Genomic DNA, 20,320 nt, shown 5'->3' with positions numbered 1-20,320 from the left:
AAGCGTGGTCGCCTGGATGCTGGTCTAAGGAGATACGAGGGGAACTCCTACAGGAAACACAATGGAGGACGCCAGCTTGTGATTTCACAAATACAAACACAAGGAAAAATTATAGGGAAACGAACTACGCTTGACCATGAGTTTACAATCATCATTGTCAAAGTTGATGCTAACAGTCAACAAGCAAAACATCACTATGTCGATAATAGTAACCGGTAACAAATGAACAAGTAAAACAGTGCCACATAGAGTCAAGTACAGAACATTTACCCACCGTTGCAAAAGGAGTTTAAGAAGGATAGCTAAATAGTCGAGGATTACTAATCGCAACAATATATTAACATAACAAAGCAGAATAAATCATAACAAAACACACAAAAGTTTACGGTCGTGCAGTTAAATGGTAGTTCAAATCATTGCCTCTCTATGACTGTTTTGAATCGTACAATGTCAAATAAGGAAACAAATGCCTGTTATGCGACTTGGAATTGCCAACAACTGTTAGATTAGAACCCAACAATCAGCTTAAAACTGGTCACCAGGCATACATGTGCCCCTTGTAACAAAATCACTCGTTGTGCCATAACATAGAGAAAAGGGGGAATGAAAATTCCCAAAAAACTGGTAGCAATGACAGTAACTTTTATGAAACTGAGTTAACCCAGTATGGAGGAAAGCGGCAATGTAGCCTTCCAAAGAGCTGACCCTACTACGGAGGAGTAACGAATCCAAGAAGCCGTGTCAACTAGCGCGACAGCGGCGGGCGATTTCGATCCTGAAACACCCACTACTATAAAGGCCAACTACTAGAGTAACGAGTAGAGGATTTCGACCGACCAATCCCGACGAATCCATCGGTGTCACTCGCACCCAACACGTGACGGAAGGAACTGTGAAAAAATGCCAAATGTGAAGGGGAAGAACATATTATCCTCCCTGGGCTTAACGGACTAATTCGTGGGTCGCATAGATACAAGGATTCAGAACCGCAAGCTAGGGCACGGTGTAGGGTAAGGAGGAAACTGTGCCTTTTTTCGCCTAACCATGAAGCAAAAGCCATCGTGTAGGCCAGATTTTTTCACAGGCGGGCCGGTTTGACTACCTAATGAGATCCTCTTTTGACTACACTGATATGGACCATGTTTTCACGTTGTAATAAGAGCTGGGCCCATTCACAAACCCGATGGCTAAATGCGTGTTGGGGCCCAAACATTTGTGTATAAATGAGAATATGAAGAACAAAAAAAAAGTGAACTTATTGGCCCATAATTTCTTTGGATTGGACTTTGGATTTATTGTATCTCAATTTATAGATCATGAGCTAATGGAAAACCCACCCTATACAAACTATTCAGATGGGACAGACTTCGCTAACCCTACGAATATTTGGCACCCAAGTTACAAGACAAGACAAGGAGTCCATAGTAAACAAAATTATTTGACAACTAGAAACTAAGAGAGATACTGTGACTTCTTCATTTTATGCTTGGCCAGCTGTCACTGAACATGTGAAAAAGGGCATGTTGTGCCAGAGTTTAGTAACGGAACAGGAACTAACCAACCTGACTATATTCCTTAGTGACCTAGCATCACAAATTAAGTACAAAGACGAACGGAACTATTCTCAGTCAAACGAGTTTAACACATCTAAACAGAGGATGTTAGTAACCGTGACGCAACCTTACTGGTCATTGTATCGCAAGGGTTAAGCCTAGGTGACTCATTATGGCCTTTACAATAGACCCATTTTGCCACCACGCAGTTCACTATCTCCATATCAGCACCAAGAAAAAAAAGTTAGTCACTATACGACACAGGATAAGAAATATCTATTTAGTTTCAACATGGATGATGTAACGTGACAAATTTCTCTGCGAAAGGAACTGACCGATGCGGGAATAAAGTTGTAACAGGAATGCGGACAAGTATTTAGAGGCTCCTACTTACATGGGTATCGAACCACGCGTGGCTTTGGTGAGAAGACGTACCCCCTAAGCATGGAGAACGTGTCTCGCATCAGGAAAATCTCATCAGAAACGAACACACCTCCACCCGATGCATTTTGTCCTATTCCTTAGTTAGATTCCCCCATGACGATAAATAGTTCTATGCATTGGAATAGGGTTTTAGGGATTCCCCCAACTTATCCGCACAGTGATAGTGGTTGCGAGAATAACATGATGTGTCCTGGTTAGCGAAGAATACCGGGGCAAAATGCATCCTTTCTAAATCGCTAGCTAAGATTCCCATTGAGGCACCACTATAATACCGTTTACATCGAATCACTGAATTGCCCTTATTAGTTTGTGCAAGGCACCACACGAAGACCTCTATCAGCAATCCCCGCGACACGTGTCGCTGTAAACACATGGTGTCGATGTCCAAGATCATCATTTTGGTCTTGTCCGTCTCCCGAGGAACACGAAATGAACAACCCTGCCCTATCAATCACCTTGTCCCATCATGCTTGCGCACATGGTGGACGGTTGGAACTTGGCGGGAAAGTAAAGAGCCCCCGACCAAAGTCTAAACGATGTCACAAGGGGTAATCAATTTTTCAGGGATACATTGCTAGAATCCCCCAAGGCCAACTCACCCTTTCTTTTATAAATACCAGGCTCCTCCTTGAAACCAAGGTGAAATCACAACAAGGGTTAGACCCAAATCACGTCACAACCCATACACCAATTCAACACGGCAAACCTTTATAGGGCAACGAAAATGGCTAAAACCAACCCTCCCACATGATGCAGAGAAAAATTCCACACCGTCTTTGGTCATAAGCGAATCCAATTATGGGATTGGGTGAAATCGGCAAACATTTTATCAAGCTTCTAAGACTCCAACTACGAGCACTCCCTCCCCTGTTGCACTCCATGGCCAATTTCACATTTAGGAAGGCCGGGGCGACTTGCACGATTGTCACTCTACCAATGTGTCTAGCAACAGTCTATGGAAGCTATGCAACTAGTATCCGACGACCATCACTGTCTTTGGTCGACTCCGTTCACAAGCAACAAGTCTTCCTTCGTCGTGAACGTAACAGTTACTCATTGGCATTTATATCATGGTTTGTACAAGTATACTTTTTCTCCTGCTACTATTTCATATAAAAGGGGAAAAACTATTTCTCAATATAATGTAACATATTTTTAATTCCCTTTTAATAAACACGGTTTGAGGCTAACATATGTCTTGTAGTTTCACTCCCATCTTCAATTGCTTTGGCCTTCAATCGTATACTAATTAGGTTTATGCATGCGTGAAGTGTTTCCCAGCGCCATGCCGTTAAGTTTACATGTTTCAGTTACACGTGTTGCATGCACATTAACATGAATCAAGCTTGGCATGCATAATGAGGAATTTATTGATTGGTGCATCCAGATCAGTTACCTTAATACCTCAATTAATCTCTTCCAAGATACCCTTCAACAATTGTTTAACCATGAAAATGCGATTTTACTAAAAAATTCATTTCCGGTCGTATTTATATTTTACTCGTATTTATCCAATATCAATATATATTATTTTCCCATGAAACAAGGAAATGAACGCAAGCTTTTTTCCTGATGTGAATGTATATGAATGGGGCTAGATCATAGATTGGGATGCGTGCCATGGAACACCAAAGAGTCCACCTGGTTCATGGCAGTTACCATCCATAAACGGTCCAAGGCACAAACCTAGCCAGTTCATGGTCGGGTTCACCGTTCTTTCGGTCAGATCTGCCGATCCGGTTTGGTTTTCACAATTAGGGGTAAGCCTTTTCCTTTACCGCAAATGGTAGTTAACGATAATAACATGACTTATAATTTTATAAACCCGATCTTCTGCTCCGTCTTAATTAAACTAATTTATATGTACTTAAAAATATCATAAAACACACACTACTCTTTAATTTCAATTTCGTTATCTTCATATCTTCTATTAGGGATGTAAGTAACCGAACCGATCAGAAATTTACTGCAAAATTGTACCGAGATTTACAACAGCTGATTGATAAACTGGAAAAAATTGCTTTCTTTCATTTTTTCCGACTAAAATCGATCAGTTTGGTTCGGTTCTCCGTTGGCTCCATCAAGACCGAACCGAATCAGATATGTGTTTCAAAGTGTGTTAGTTTTTTCATTTATAACTGTCTTCGTTCGTATGTTTAACTGTTAGGTCAAGTTGAAATTGTATTGAATTTAGCCGTCATATACTCTTCTTATTTTAAGTCATTCAAGATTTTGAACTTCATTTTATGGTGACTTAAGTTATGATTATTAGGCTTTAAAAAACCGAAATAACCGACCAAATCGATCCGCTGTCGTTTCTATTCGGTTCGGTTGTCCATAAAGCAGCAACCCAAACGGTTGCCATTACTTCAAAACCATACAGGCCGATTCTGTTGTTTTACGGTCTAATACCGAAGCAAACCGAACCGATTACAGCCCTAGAACTAATATCCTTCTTTTTCAATGAGCAAACCTCAGATCCAGTTATAATAACCAATAACCCCCCAAATTCATCTTCAATTACAAGATACCAAAAATCCGTAACCCTAATTATCCAGAACATTCATCGACACTCAGATGAGTTACTTGTAACCGCCATTCGTTTGACCTGAAACTTTTGCCCCCTCTAGAAACCTTGATTGCAGATTTTGCACAAGAGTCAGAAGAAGGAAGAAAACACACATGAAGTTTTTTCACATTTTGTTCGTATCCAGCATTCCTGTAATGTTACTCAGCTACTTCGTGGATGGTTTAGAAGCTACTATCTGAGGAAGAGACACTGCTAGAGGACGGGAGGAACAGTAGGGGTGGAAAAAGACCAAGCGGCCTGCCAGGGGCCTGCAGCCTGGCCTGTGTTTGGCCTGGCCTGGCCTGACCTGTTATAAAATAGGTACATGCCTAGACTCTTTTAAAAGCCTTAATACATTAATAGGCCAGGCCCAGGCTCACTAATTAGCCTTATAGGCCTGTCAGGCCTGCTTGGCCTGTTAAAATATAATTAAATATATAAATAATTATTTATTATTAATAAAATTATGAGATATTTTAAATTTATTATATTTTATTATAAATATTTGTGTATATTTTAAATATGTTAAAAGTTTAAATTTTTTTATAAATATTAAATATATGATATATTACATATAACTATTTTTATTAAAAAATAATTTTTTAAATAATATTTTTATTTTTGTAAAAAAAAAATTATCAGGCCTTTTAACAGGCTTCAGCCAAGCCAGGCTAAATAACAGGCCAGGTCTAGTACTTTATAAAGAGCCTATAACAGGCTGCAGGCTAAGCTCAGGCCAATCAACTGTATGACAGGCCAGGCCTGTTAAGAGCAAAGCCTGGCCTGGCCTGCCCTCTTTCCACCCCTAAGGAACACGACTGCTCCCCTCCCCCCCCCCAACCACCACCTCCCAGACAACGACAATGAACCAAACCACTACGGGCGAGGTGCATCGTGACAACAAGCCCGCGACTTGCGGCACGGCTTAGGCACAGTTCGTGGCGAGTGCAACGTGCTTCAGGGTGCGGCCGACGGCTCCGACGATACTGATATCGAAGTAAGGGCAAAATCGTCCCCTAGACGATCATAGCACTGCTTTTAACGTTAAGTTCGATGTAGTATGCAAGAAAAAGATTGCGATGAAAAACAATTTCCCCTATAACCATCGGGTTCACAATCATACTTAACCCTTGCTCTAACTACTATCATGTTTTTTATATAAGATAGAGGTATCAATGCTTGGCTATTCAATTGTAATCATAAATTTTGTTTTGTCTATAATTTATTATAGCTTTAAATTTCCTAATTCATCATTTCTTTCTTAACCAACCGCCCATCTTTGGTAGCAATAAAATTAACACTTATACGTTTGTGTATATTTATTTCCTTTGCACTATAAATACAATGTATTAAATTCTAAAAAGCTATAAGTACTTCTTAAATTCAAGATGTTGATAACACAATAATTATTCATTAATTTATATATTATAAAATATCCGTATAATACAATATTTAGCATTATTTCCAAAATGACTAAACAATTCAGTCAAAATATTTCCTTAAATCATTTGAAGCTACTTTATTTTGAACTTCGACAATATCTTTTTCCATATTATTGTATTTTTTCACGGGTTTAACTTAAAAGGTAGACAAAGAAAGCAAGATAGCATAATATATGTTCATTTCTCTTTCTCTTTTTTTTTTCATTTTACTTTTTTCCTCTTTGGTTTTTGGTTTCACCTCAAGCGCTTCATAGCATTCATGCATACTTTTTTTTTCTATTTTATTTTCATTGAATTTTATTTTATTGTATTCTATTTTTCTTTTTATTTTCATTGAATATTTCTCATTGTTAAGACCCAAAAATCACGTCAATACTCCAGTCAAAACCAACAAATGCAGCTGCATATAGTAAACTTATCATAATCCCATTGGTGTAGTAGTTTCACTGTAGGGACAATTTTTCTTTTGGTCTGTTTTTCTTCTGTGTTTTTTCACTTCTTTATTTTTTTCTCGACTACCTTTCTTTGGACTACGATAATTCATTTTTCTTTCCACTCGTAACAAGGAGAAAACAATGACAACAAAGCGTATCAATGGGCCCATTTTTGGGGAATACGAAGTCCAGCCCAACCGACCGTTACGTTTGCACGAACATTATGTCTGGCGCCGTTACAGCTGCTACAAGTCAACCATCAGGCATGAAGAATTTCTATGCGACAAACCTGTCACGCCGCCTCCCTCTACCTCGATACCTTAACCACGTGTCCCTCAGAAACTCACGCAGAAAGAATAAAGGAATCTCTGTATGCTCATTGATCTGTATATTATAATTTTCTTTCAACTAATTGGTTAAACTATTGATTTAGCAACTCAGTTCCTTGACTAGTTTGATTATATCTAAAGCTATGAGAAATAAAATCATAACAAAGTAATGAAAATAAGAAGATATTTCTCAAAGCTAACTTATACATATTAAAATGATAAAATTTAATTTAATAGAATTTTGTATCTTAATAAATATCAATATTTAATTTTATTCGTTATCATATTTATATCTGTTAAGATTATTTTAAAATTTAAAAGTAATTTTATCAAACATAATTATAAGTATGATTTTGGTCCCCAAGGTAGAGGCTGAAAATTTATTTCGTCCCCCAACTTTTTTTCGCTCTAAAATGGTCCCCAAGATTTCAGTTTGTTTTAAAATCGTCCTTTTTACCAATTTTATTTTTTTATTACCAAACTATCCTTCATTAAAAAAATTATAAAATAAAATAAATATAAAATAAATTAAAAAAAAAAGAAAGGGATAGATACAGAAAAGGGGGTGGGGAAAGAAAGAAAGGGGGTGGGGGCGAGAAAAAGGGGGCAGGGGCAGGGGGAAGGGGGAAGGGAGGGGGACCGCCGCACCACCGCACCGCCGCCCGCCGCCCGCCGCCTTGCCACCCTGCACCGCACCACCACCTTCTTTTTCTTCTTCTTCTTCTTCTTCTTCTTCTTCTCTCCTCGCCGCCGCCATTGGTCTTCCTTACCGCCGCCGCTCTTCGCTGCCGCCGCCACTCTTTGTTGCCGCTGCCGCTCTGCTCTTCAGGGAAAGGAGGAAGGGAACGCAAACGGAGAAGAGGGGAGAGTGGGGGTTTTGGGAAGAAGAGGGGGAAGGGGAAGGGTCCTCGCTGCCGTCACCGGTTTTCACGGACGCCGCCGCTCTTCGCTGCCGCTGCCACCGCTGCTCCTCGCCGGTTTCTGGTTTCTTGTGGTTTCTTCTGGTTCTGCTGCTTTTGCATGCTTATGATTATCAATCTGGTTTTTGTGTTGTTGTTGTTCTTTTGATTCCATTATGATTATTGTTTTTCTGATTTTGGGTTCTGAGTTTTGACGATGACGATGATTTTGAGTTCTGGGTTGTTCTTCTTCTATTGTTGTTTGTTTGAGTTCAGATGATTCTGAGTTTTATTATTGTTTGTTTGAGTTCAAATTATGATTTTCTGAGTTTTGATGATGATTATTTTCTGAGTTCTGATTTCATTGGTGTTGCTTCTGCTTCTGTTTTGCTTCAACTTCTGGGTTCAGCTTCAGCTTCTGGGTTTAACTTCGCTTGCTGCTGTTCTTCTGCTTCTACTTGCTGTTTTTCGTATTTTCAATTTTGTTAATGGTTCTGATGATAATGATAATGACCATGATGATAATGGTGGTTGTGGTGGTGGGTTCTTCTGATTTTCAATTTTGTCATTGTTGTTGTTGTTATCTATTGTTGGCTGTTTTTCTTTTCTGGGTTTGTGCATCTGCTTCTGCTTCCGTTAATGTTGAGGAAGAAGAGGGGTGTTGAGAAAGAAGATGGGAGGGGAGGGGAGGGTATTTTCGTCCAAATGACGATTTTAAAATAAACTGAAATTTTGGAGACCATTTTAAGGGGAAAAAAAGTTGGGGTTTCAGCCTCTACCTTGGGGACCAAAATCATACTTATCCCTATAATTTATGTTTATTAAAAATCAATTTTATTTAATTTACTAAATATAATTTTTACACTTGAAAAAATCTATCTTTTAAAATCAGCATTAATAAATTGTTTTTGAAAAATAAAACAACTTACAGTATGTGGCATAAAAATAAAAGTATGGTAGGGTGGTAATATGCACTTTATCTGCGGGTATTTAATTCGATCTAATTCGGTCAGATAGGATTGTCAATTCGATCTGCAATGGGTAGGATAGGGTGTAAATTGAGTCTCAACCATATCCAATCAACCTGCACGCTTTATATGTATATGTTATATATTTATACAAAAATATATTTCAAGTGAATGTTGAACTAAAAATTCCTTACTAAATGCAAAAGATCCTTAACTACTAAGAGCAATTCTAATGCGATTAATTTTGGATATCACTAAAGATTTAAAATTAAAATTTATATTGGATAACATTTACGAAATGATACTGATATTGGTAAGAAGATACCTTATCATTTTAAAAAAGGAAGAGTGAAAAGCTACTACTTTTATAAACTCATTATTAAATGAACACAGTATTACTGTAACATTGTTATTGTAATGTTGTTTTATTCTAATATTGTAACAAAAACTCAATTAAAATTTAGTCAAATAAATTAGATGTACTGAGTTATACTTTGCAGTTTATTATTCTATTTTTTATTATCTTCTTATCAATTTGGTAAAAAAATATATCCAAATTAATATAATGTAAATTTTTTTGAATTATTTACAAAATTTTAATTTTTCTCCCAATCTAAATACATAAAATTCTCAATATTTATGTCACAACTAGAAAATGGATTAATACAGACAGATTTACAGACGAATTTAGTCTTTATTACAGACGGATTTTTACCAGTTACCGACGGATTTTTTCTCTGTAAATTTTCTACCCATTTCCCAAAGGCGACGCACTTGCAGACGGATTTTCCGTCTGTAATTACAGACGGATTTTCAGACAGATTTTTCGTCTGTAATTACAGACGGATTTTCCGATAGATTTTTCGTCTGTAATTTGAACTTTGGAAAATCATTCCACGTTCTGATTACAGACAGAAAATTCGTCTGTAAATCCGTCAGTAAGGTAAAATAGAAATTTTTATTTTTCTAATTGCAAAATAAACTTGTTTTCATACAAAATAAATATAAATTTAATACAAATTTTTATCTAATTTGTATTCGAATATTTATAATATTTCAAAAAATAAACAAATTTATCGTATTATGAAGTACTATAAACAAGCAAGACAATATAATTCAAAACATAAACAAAATGTGTTGATCATCAACTATAATTCCTAGTATATTGTTCAACCATACTAAAACTGTCAGCTATAGTCTTCAGTGTCATCTTCATCCTCATCATCATCATAGTCCTCTTGTTTCTTCTTCTCAGCAGTAAGAGAAGAATTAGGTGATTTTTTCTTCTTCTCAGCAGTAAGAACTTGAGAGAGAGCAGCTACTGCTGCTGCTCTTTGTGATCCATGACTTCTTCCGGTTGTCTTAGGACTAGAACTTTTGGTTTCGGAAGATGATTTAAATGCAGAGTTTAAAGCAGCCAAAGCTTCTGCTCTTTGTCTTAGTCCTCCTTGATTCAGCCCATTCAATCTATCCTGTGACTGTGAGAGTAGAAAGTATTAGAAAGAAAGGCAAGTTCCAACGGAGTATGAAATCTTTTCTCAATAAGACTTGTGACTCCACCGTTGATGCTTCCCTCGGGCCTCTCCAGAATTGGGGATTGTCCAAATTTAAAAGGGTCTTTGGCAGCATCAATGGTTGAAAGTAGAAGAATATTTTCAGGTTTGAGGTCAGTGTGGATTAGACCAAGTTCTCTGTGCAAGTAATCCAAACCAATCAAAATGTATTTGCACATTTCCCTAACTTTATTCAATGGAAGGCATTTGTATCGGTTATATTTGATCAGACGTAGCAAGCTATCACCAAGAAACTCGATAACCATGCAAAGGTGTTGCCCATTCGGGCCAGTGTATTTAAAGTGGTCAATTAATTGAACAACAAACTTCGAATTTGAAGGGTCACCCTTAGCAATGTATGAAAGAACATCAATCTCATGAAGTGCTGCCTGAACAAACTGGGCTGCACTTTTTTGGATCTTGAGAGCAACATATGACTGCCAAAAAAATTAAAACAAAAGCAAAATACTAACTTAGAGATGATCTAAAAATGAAAATACTGGTTCACTAAAATAATAAAAAGTAATTAGAATTTTTTGTGACATAATTAAAAATGAAGACGCATAGCCGTAAATGTTTAACCTTTAAAGAAGATTTACGAATCAAACATGAATACTGAATAAAGGTCAAAGGATAAAACTTAGCATAGTTATATCTTTTCATTTTCTTCTTTCTTTTGGCGCTTCTCATTTTATTTTAAAACACTCCTCATTTTATTTTAAAACACTCCTTAGCATATGCGAGGCAACAAAAGTGATCCAGGTCAATTTAACCAAAAAAAAAAAACTGATGCTTATCAAATCATTTGATTCTCTTAATTTGGAATTTCAAACAAACAAACAAAAAGAAAAGCTTTTTTCTTTCTTCTCCTTTACCAAATCAAGTTGCAGATCATGAATCATAAGTTAAATTGTTTCTTTTCCCTTAAATCTTTTCTCAATATCCAAGATCAAACATATAAGAATCTAAGCATATTAACTAAAAGACAAAAAAAGCAAACCTGGAATGTGATCTTCTGCTGCTCATTCACTGGAACAAGACAAAAAAACAAAAAAGAAGGATTTTTTATCAATTAGAGATCATGGAAGTAAAACAAGAATGCGAGATGAGACTGATTTATTTATTTATTTTGAAGGTTGTGAAGAACACACCATTTTCCATCATGGATTGCAACTGCTTGACTGCATCCTGATTGCAAATACCCATCTTCAACTGAAACAAGGACAAATCTGCAACTGGGTTCTTGAAAAAGTGTGACATTTAACACTAGCACAGGAAGATTCTACCCATTAAAAAAAGAGAAACTAAAATTGATTGATTCAGGTTCCCCAATGGGTTAGAGAAGAAGGTGAGGGTTGCTAATGCTTCTCCACCATGAAAGGATTCAAACTTTGTTTTGTTCAAGTCATGTGAAAGCATGGAAGGGAAAGGGTGGTGGTGTTGTTTTTGGCCTATGTAGCAAAGAACAAACAAACAAAAGTCCGAACATTATGCTAAGTACCTGAACAAATTTGCATTATCTTTGTCTCCTTCCAAGTAGTCTCGAGATATCAAATCTTCAATCCACTTTTTAATCGCCTTGACATCAGGCTGTGCAATTACACCATTTAATATTAAGAATTCGGGATTTTAATAGATAGCAAACTATGTTAGGAAAGGGTGAAAGGCTAACCTTAAACATGCGACCTAACTGCTCGACACATTCTATAACTAACTGTTGGTAGTTCAGAACTTTCTGACTCTTCATAATACGCACAATTGAGGCATCAATAGCATATCTTCTGTCCTTGTCAACATTCTCAATTACCTTTTTCTTCTCATCCATAGGAGGAAGAGGAATCTGCACATCAAATGACGTACAAGTCTCATTCAAAATAGATTGATATAACTAAAGTAAAAGAAATACAGAAAAGATTAGAATAATACATTTTAAACAAAACTGTACCTTAATCCTCCTCATTTTGTCCGTATATTTTGCATTGAATTCAAAATAATCAGTAGATGATATTGTCTTTGTGCTCGGTTCCTTGTTAAGAATCTTGTACTTTGCACATGACAAGGAATGCAGCAGTCTAATAACATCATCATCCGATAAGTTTAACTGAGTCATTATCTTAGAATAACTCAGTCTATCCGAGGAATTAAATAGAAGGACAAGGAAGCATGAGGTGAGAAATATAACCTGGTATGTTGTCACAATTAGTTCCATAGTTTTTGGTTCGAATTTTCCACTTATATTGCAACTAGCAAAGAAGAAAAGAACTAACTTCAATCATGGTCATGCACAGAATGCATAAAAACAAACATGCATACAAGTTATCTCTGCATTTCAATTTTTTTAAAGTTACTCATCTGCATCAGAATCGAAAAAAAACAATCAAAGAAGAACCCTCAAACTTGCTCAAAACTATTATCAAATCAAAACTATTAAGTACTAGGACCTGCTTTATATCTTCATCATAATCGTTGACGTTGAAATTGATATCTGCATCAATGCCACGGAACTTGATCGCAGCTCGATCATATGCCCTGAAAATTAAATCAAACTTACACACTAAAATTCAAATCCATGAAATATTTTTCATTAGCCAAAAAGAAAAAAAAAAGAACCGATAACAAAATTACCTAGTTGCAGCATGTGCTGTGTCAAATCCACCTATTAAAATATATAAATAAATAAATTCAGTGGCACCAACAAAATAGAAGAAACAACCAATTAGGGTTTTGTTGACTGAATTTCGCTGTTAGCTATGACACGTTATAATTTAGAAACTCGGTTCTCTGCAGCAGCAACAGGGAAGGGACAGGGCTAGGGCTAGGGATAATGAAATCAGAATAGAATCAAACATGTAAAACCAAACAAAATTAAATAATACAACCTATCTTCTACTGTATATGCATATATACTTATTAACTCCAATGTTTATAAACATGTCTTCCTTAGCAATTAAATAATAATAAGAAGGGACTGGGGTTAGTTACGTTGTTATTCTATGCACCACATACACATTGGGTTTTGATGAACAAGTAAATTGATCTGAAATCTGCACCACATATTGATGCCTTTTTTTGTTTATAATCCAAATGAGTAAGGAACCGAAAGAGAAGAACTAAAGTTGTACCTTCTAACTGCTTGAAGTCGTTCTTCAAAGTCAAGATCGAAAGTATCGTTGCGAGACTTACCGTCGAGCTGTGGTGCGGGTGCCTCTGTAGAGAAAAAAGAGTCTCTAAAATCCAAAGCATGCAGTTTTTCACAGAAGTGAGTAATCAATAGGAGATGGAGACAGAATATGACAAGGGTTGAACCAGAAGCCTATACACTTCATAGCATCTCAATTGGCCCAAAAAACTAAATAGCTTATGGTAGTTTCATAAACAACTAACAGTTAAACATATGATTGATCTTCAGTAAGCTTTAATTCTTTTAATTTCTTGTCTGGAGATGTCTCACCAACACTTTATTCAGTTTTTTTTATCTATTTTTTCACTAATCATAAATGTTACAACACTAAACGAACCTTAACATTGAGCAAAATTCCTCAAAAAAAATGTTGAATATAACAATAACAACATAATAAGAAAACTCATCAGAAGAACACCAAGAACAAAAACAAAAAATAAAAACTAAGAAATAGAAAAAAAAACTCAAATCTTACCTCAGAAATAAAGGGAAAATGGCGTATGAAGGAGGTGTGGGAGGAGGGGCACAATGTGATTGTCGACAACAGCAAGGGACGCAAAGTTATAGCAACCGCAACACCAACTCAATGATGGGGGAACATGCCACACCTCGGTTCGTGGCTCTTCAGATCTACTTCCAATGGAGGAGTGAAGGAACGGTCATGACTCGTGAATGAAAGCGAGGAGGAAGGGCAGTGGCAGAAACACAACGGCGACACCGAGAGAGAAGGAGAGCGCTCGAACAGAAGAGAAGGCCAACGAGCTTCCAAACAACGGCGAGGGAGCTTCCAATCACGGCGACACAGCTTCCTACGACGGCGACGGATCTTCTACGGTGGCGGTGGAGGCTGTGTCTGTGTAGGGGCTGCGGTGGTTGCGAGGCTGTGGGGTTGCGGGGAGCTGCGAGGACTGATGCGGGGGCTGCGTGGCTGTAGTGGCAGCAGAGACTGCGGTGGCTGCAGGGCGAAGAGTTTGAGGGATGAGGGCGAAGAGGAGTGTGAATGGTGTTCGAATGGAGTGTGAATTGGGTGTTAATAAAATTAGGGTTTTCTATATTTCCAACGGAAAATTTAAATTACAGACGAATTTTCCGTCTGTAATAATTTAATAAAAACGCAGCGTTTTGTTTATTTAATTACAGACGGATTTTCCGTCTGTAACTATTTGTCACGAAAAAAATTAATTTTTTCGACGGAATTATCGATGGATTCTCTTTTTCGTCTGTAATTTATGCTAATTCATTTTTTTTATTTTTCGACAAACAATTCCTCTGTATTTAAGTGGGATAAAATCCGTCGGAAATATCCGTCTGTAATAACAAATTTTCTAGTAGTGTGTTCACAAAATTTTAATTTTTTTATTGCAATTTTTTTTAAATCCGATAATCCAAAATTAATGTTGTTATACTTAATTAGGTAATATTTTAAAATTTATTTTTATTAGTGTGTAATATCTTTTAAATGTGGTATATAATTATTAATTTTTTAATTTTATATTTTTTATTTTAGTTAAATTTTTATAATTTAATTAAAATTATTTGAAATAATTTAAAATTTTAATTGAAATAAAATCAAATATTGGAGTGACAAATTTTACATTAAGTTTTAAATTAAATTTTATGATATATGGTCTCACAAATACTTATGTGACATCTTGTGAGACTCAAAATAAAATGAAATTAATACTAAATATTAGAGATGCTCTAAGAAAATATCATTTTTGTTTTTTACGTAAAAGTCAGTTCTAATTTAAATTATTTTAACTCAGTTTATATAAATTCTCAACCTGATTAAGGTTGAATCCAAACTCTATCCTATCCTACCTATTTTTTTCACGATATTTTTCAATTTGATAAGTCAAAAATTAATCCGTCAATTGTTGTATGAATAAATTAGGATTCGAATTCCCTATATTTACTTATGTGAACCAGTAAACTAACCATTAAACCAATTCAAGTTGGTTTTCTCATTCTAAATGTTTATTACATTTTTTTTTTCTTGTATTGCAAGACTAGAAGTCTTAACAAAAACTCATCCACACCCTCACCCCAAAAAGGATTTCCAGCAGTCTAAAAAGCCCAAGAGCAAATTTTCGTGATTGGCCCAAGACAACAGAAAAGAGCTGATCATTATTTTGAGCATGTCAGTAGTGGCATGGGACATAGAATATGCTCTGTGCTAATAAAAATCAACATCTAAACCATAAAATCTCCTTAATGTGTTTTTTTTTTCTAATGAATATATCAGTTGACAAGTATATTTTCCGTTGGCTGTTGCCAGTAAGAAGGCAAAAAGACTAAAGACCCAGATAGTTGAAGTCTTCAAGACCCATAATCACAAAACCGATCTTGTACTTTGCCCAATGGGCCAACACACATACAGAAAAACTACATTGCTTTTGCCAAAATTAACCTAAAACGTAAACCAAAAAAAAACCTAAAACAAATTAAGGAAAAAAAGAAAAAGAGCGAAAACAGAGAACAAGAATGTGTTTTCACGCACGGTAAACGACTATCGTCGTACTCGTTGCCGCACAAAAGAACCCCATACATAACACAGAAAGAAAGAGTTCCTTCCTCAGTTAAGAAAACTAGAAAACGCCTTACCTTCGCTTTTGTATCCGCCCGTGCTCTGCCTGCCCACAAAAAAAAAAAAGACATAAAAATTAAAAAACATAACCGCCGTCCTCATGGACTCCGTGGCCGGCGCTCCGTCGCCCACCACCTCCGCAACCGCCGCTCCGCCGCGCCCGCCTCCGACGTCGTCGTCTCCGTTCCCCGGCCGCGAAGACTGCTGGAACGAGGAAGCCACCTTCACCCTCATCGACGCCTGGGGCGACCGTTACCTTGAACTCAACCGTGGTAACCTCCGTCAGAAGCACTGGCAGGAGGTCGCCGATGCCGTCAACGAACTCCACGCCGGAGACGGCGGCGCCGTCCTAGGTGGAACGTCCACTACCACAACCAAGCGAACTCGCCGGACCGATGTTCAGTGCAAGAACCGAATCGACACGCTGAAGAAGAAGTACAAGATCGAGAAGGCTAGGGTTTCCGAATCCGGCGGCAGTTACCAGAGCCCCTGGCCTTTCTTCTCCCGCCTCGACAACCTGATCGGAGATACTTTTCCGGTCAAAAAACTCTCGCCGCCGGCTTCCGGCCGGGGAACCCCTCCCTCCGCCGTCAAACTCTCACCGCTTCCGCCGCCGGCGTGGATAGTCTCTCACCCCGTAGGTCCCCGATCCGGAACTCAGAAACGTACGGCGGCGGTTCCGACGACGGCGCCGGCTAACCGGGAAGATTCCTACTTCCGGCGGAATTTCTCAGCCTTCGCAGCCGCAGCGGCTGCTGCAGCAGAAGCCAAGAGTGGAGATTCCGATGGCTGGAGGTCCAGCAGCGACGGCGGCGATGGTGGTGGAAGACGGAGGAAGACGGGGGAAATTGAGATGAAATGCTGGGAAGTTGGGTATAGGGAACTTGCTCAGGCGATTGAGAAGTTCGGAGAGATATATGAGAGAGTTGAAGCTTCGAAGCAGAGGCAGATGGTGGAGTTGGAGAAGCAGAGGATGCAATTTGCAAAAGATTTGGAGTACCAAAGGATGCAGCTTTTCATGGAGACGCAGGTTCAGTTTCAGAAAATCAAACGCGCAAAACGCACTTCTGGTAATTTTGTTTGGCCATTTTTTTTTTCAGTTGATGCTGTAATCTAGTGCTTGTGAATCTCGAGTTTGGTGTATAAGTATGGTTTTGCTGAGAATGACGGAAACTAATCATGCTTTGTTTGGACTATTACAAGTGATGATGACATTCATGGAAAAAGAGATTTCTTCATTAATTACTATATGTTATGCGGTTTACTTACTAGTACTGTACTTGTGAAAGTGAAACAAAGAACATGAGAACTATTATATTATTGGGAAATGGGAATTGATTTACTGAACTGATGTTTAGAGGTTACGTGACTCCTTGTCTTCTGTAAATTGTTTGTTTGAAAGTTGTGTTTTTTTCTGTTACTCTGTTGTATTTTTTCCCTTATATATTTTTCCCTTTGTTTCAAGAAAGAAGCATGTTGGTTCCCAATTTGTATGTTTTTTTCTCATAAACCAAAGTTACCTCTATTTTGGTTTGAAGTGGCCCTTCTATTTGTCAGCAAGAGTGCCGCTTTGTGCTGTAAAACTCGTTTTTCTGCTCACTTTCTAGAATGCTTTTTTTATTATCAGTTGTCACTTAGTACATATCAGTTTTTGGCATCTGATATTGAATTATTTGAAATAAAATGTAGCAATTTTGTGATTCCAGATCATAGCAATTGCTCCTTGTTGATCTTTGCTATCCTACTTAGTTATATTTTTAAAAGCTTTTTGATGGTTGATTAACCTCGGTTGATTTCATTGAAGATAGAGATTATGATGTAGCTCCACATAATTTAACCAATTAAAAAGCATTTCTAAACTGATAATTATCATTATTCTAAAATCTAAGATCGGACTTAGATAGCTGGTCTTGATGCTGCTAAGTGTGCTGTCTGATTGACATAAGAGTTTGTTAAAATATGAACGTGTGTTTTCTTTGTTGCGTATGGTCAAAAAACATTGCCTAGATTCATTCACATTGAAATCACAATGTTTTCTCATAAGTGTGATATAGTTCATTCTTGTTTCCGAACACCGTGTCCTAATTTGTGTAACAGACTAACAGCACATTGCAAGTTACTAGGTAACTCTTTCTCCAATCAAGCTTCTGGACAAAACAACATAAACTAAGATAAAATAAAGTGCCATGCATCTGCCTGTATTACAATCTCTGATGTAGTTTGTTGTACTAGAACACATAGCTGACAGCTTAAGTGATCCTGCGATGTGATGTAGTAGGTCTTATTAAAATAAAAAAATCCAATGATACCAAGTTTATTTATGCGTGTATTTTTACCATGCAGTTCGTGTCCTCTCGCATATTTATGCCCTTATCTTCTAATTGTCTAGCAAATGATGCACTTATGGTAGTTATAAATTGATTCAAATACGTCTTGAAAAAACTTTCTTGTAAACTTTAATTATGAAAGGAGTTTTCTTTGATTCACTCTTGTTTCACACTTGGTGGTATCTTTCTGTGCATTGATTCGATCGTGAAATATGGCATTCACTAATCACTAGTTGGGCAATTTCAAAAAACCCTCTTTTTTTATGTTTTTATCTGCTTGCATCTAATGGACCTTAACTTGAATGAATTATTGCAATATATCGGTTGAATGGTTTCCGCTAATTTTTTTTTCATGGATTTTTTAACCTTTTTTGTTTTGCTTGTTATTATGCAGACAGTTTCTCATAGCAAGCGGTGGCAGAGGATACTGGAAATATAGATATGTTTTTATATTGGGACGTGTCTCACATAAACAAAACACCCCCTCTCTCTCTCTCTCTCTCTCTCTCTCTCTAACCTTTTATTGGAGCAAAAATAAGCGAAATTCAGGTTTGGTGTACCTATATACTGATTTCCCTCTCAAAATAAATAATTTTTATTTGTTAGATATGTTGAGAAATTAATATATTTAGATAAAGGAATTGTCTAAGTATATTAATTTTTTAATAAATTGAAAAATAAAAAAAAAACTTTATTTTGAGAAGGATGAAGTATTTGTTTTGTGAAGTAAAATTATTGCCTTTATGGTCATTAGAAACTCCAAAAGATGAATGAACGAAGATCTATTGGATGATTTAAATGATTGGTTTTATACTGGTACTATATGGCTCCTCTTTCTTCTCTTTTTTTTTTATGTTTTTAAGATCAATTAGAAAATATGGTATTAATTAGTAAAATAAATGAATTTATGTATAGAAAACAAGCGAATATATGAATTAAAAAATAACTTAATATACATAACAAATGTGTTAAGAAATAACAATATATATACTGTTAATTTTTATAATTATTAACGTTAATATGTGCTATGACTGGACACTTTAATTATTATATGTTTTTTATTTTAACAAATACATAACCAATGTATTTAAAAAATAACTTAATATATTTACTATAATTTTTTATTAATTACTAACGTTAACATGTGCTATCACTAGATATTTTAATTATAATATATTAATTTTTAATTTAATTTTAATATATTGGTAGTGAATAATAGTTTTATATGTGCATTCAATTTTTTAATGTCATATGAGAAAAAAATAATGACTTCTTATATTAATCCGTTAACGATGATTCAAAAGAACGACGATGTAAAATGTTTTACACTGTTAGTGCATAGAGAAATTCTATTTAAATTTCTAATATTTAGGTTAAATTTTAACTTGATACTTAAAGTTTTAATAGTTAATAGAGTAAGCGATATGAGTAAGGATGGCAATACCACTTGAACTTGCGGGTATCCACTTGGCCCCTACCCGCTTGGGGCGGGTAATTATCCGCCCCGCACCGGGGCGGGTTTTTAGCGAAGCGGGTTCTTGGAAGGGGCGGGACGGAGTCAGGTTTAGGCAAGACCCGCCTCGCTATATATATAATATATATATATATAATTTTAATATATAATATGTATAATATATGTAAAATAATTAGTAAATGATTAATAATATTTATCATATTTAAATTTTTACTTTAATTTATGTTATGTATGTGATGATAGTTATATAAATTTTGAAATTTATTTTATTTATTGAATTTTAATAATTATATGGGCGGGACGGATTAGGGTTCAACGTTTTACTACCCGCAAGTAGAAGTGGGGCGGGTTCTATGCAGATTGTTGTACGACGGAGCGGGATCAGGTAGAGTAAAAATCCGTCCCTACCCGCCCCGTTGCCACCCCTAGACGTGAGCGTTAACAATATTATTAGTTAAGTCGTATTTTATTTCCGTAATTAGAGAAATATAACTAAATTGTACACAATTCAAAATCTTAATAATCAAGTATCAACACTTCATAATCAAAAGAAAAGGATT

The 20,320-nt window shown here is 36.4% G+C and overlaps 3 protein-coding genes across 3 annotated transcripts; 1 reads left to right on the top strand and 2 right to left on the bottom strand.

Moving 5' to 3' along the window:
* Window positions 1–9,825: 9,825 nt before the first annotated feature.
* On the bottom strand, window positions 9,826–11,451 carry LOC130965763 (protein kinase dsk1-like). The gene is made up of 4 exons (XM_057890524.1): window positions 11,343–11,451; window positions 11,192–11,220; window positions 10,194–10,628; window positions 9,826–10,110 (listed from the first exon to the last, which is right to left on the bottom strand). The coding sequence occupies exons 1-4, from the start codon at window positions 11,449–11,451 to the stop codon at window positions 9,826–9,828; spliced, it is 858 nt and encodes a 285-aa protein (XP_057746507.1).
* A 228-nt stretch (window positions 11,452–11,679) lies between these two features.
* LOC130965762 (cullin-1-like) lies at window positions 11,680–13,717 on the bottom strand. The gene is made up of 6 exons (XM_057890523.1): window positions 13,710–13,717; window positions 13,314–13,418; window positions 12,589–12,720; window positions 12,137–12,434; window positions 11,864–12,031; window positions 11,680–11,781 (listed from the first exon to the last, which is right to left on the bottom strand). Exons 1-6 carry the CDS (start codon window positions 13,715–13,717, stop codon window positions 11,680–11,682), a joined length of 813 nt encoding a protein of 270 aa, XP_057746506.1.
* Window positions 13,718–15,823: 2,106 nt separating this feature from the next.
* On the top strand, window positions 15,824–19,099 carry LOC130968058 (trihelix transcription factor ENAP1). Its single transcript, XM_057893140.1, has 2 exons — window positions 15,824–17,029; window positions 18,681–19,099. The coding sequence occupies exons 1-2, from the start codon at window positions 16,060–16,062 to the stop codon at window positions 18,692–18,694; spliced, it is 984 nt and encodes a 327-aa protein (XP_057749123.1). The 5' UTR covers window positions 15,824–16,059; the 3' UTR covers window positions 18,695–19,099.
* The last annotated feature ends 1,221 nt before the right edge of the window (window positions 19,100–20,320 follow it).

The sequence above is a fragment of the Arachis stenosperma genome, chromosome 3 (genome assembly GCF_014773155.1).
Source record: "Arachis stenosperma cultivar V10309 chromosome 3, arast.V10309.gnm1.PFL2, whole genome shotgun sequence".
NCBI classification, from domain to species: domain Eukaryota; kingdom Viridiplantae; phylum Streptophyta; class Magnoliopsida; order Fabales; family Fabaceae; genus Arachis; species Arachis stenosperma.
Note: the sequence above shows the minus strand (reverse complement) of the source record. Positions and strands in the feature narration are given on the sequence as shown.

Coding starts and splice junctions, on each gene's coding strand:
- LOC130968058 (XM_057893140.1), top strand. CDS start 16,060: ATGGACTCCGTGGCCGGCGCTCCGTCGCCCACCACCTCCGCAACCGCC.
- LOC130965763 (XM_057890524.1), bottom strand. CDS start 11,451: ATGTCACACTTTTTCAAGAACCCAGTTGCAGATTTGTCCTTGTTTCAG. Junction 11,221..11,342: donor GCAATCCATGATGGAAAATG/GTGTGTTCTTCA, acceptor GTCTTGTTCCAG/TGAATGAGCAGCAGAAGATC. Junction 10,111..10,193: donor AGGGAAGCATCAACGGTGGA/GTCACAAGTCTT, acceptor TCACAGTCACAG/GATAGATTGAATGGGCTGAA.
- LOC130965762 (XM_057890523.1), bottom strand. Junction 12,032..12,136: donor ACAAAATGAGGAGGATTAAG/GTACAGTTTTGT, acceptor TTTGATGTGCAG/ATTCCTCTTCCTCCTATGGA. Junction 11,782..11,863: donor AGTTAGGTCGCATGTTTAAG/GTTAGCCTTTCA, acceptor GTAATTGCACAG/CCTGATGTCAAGGCGATTAA.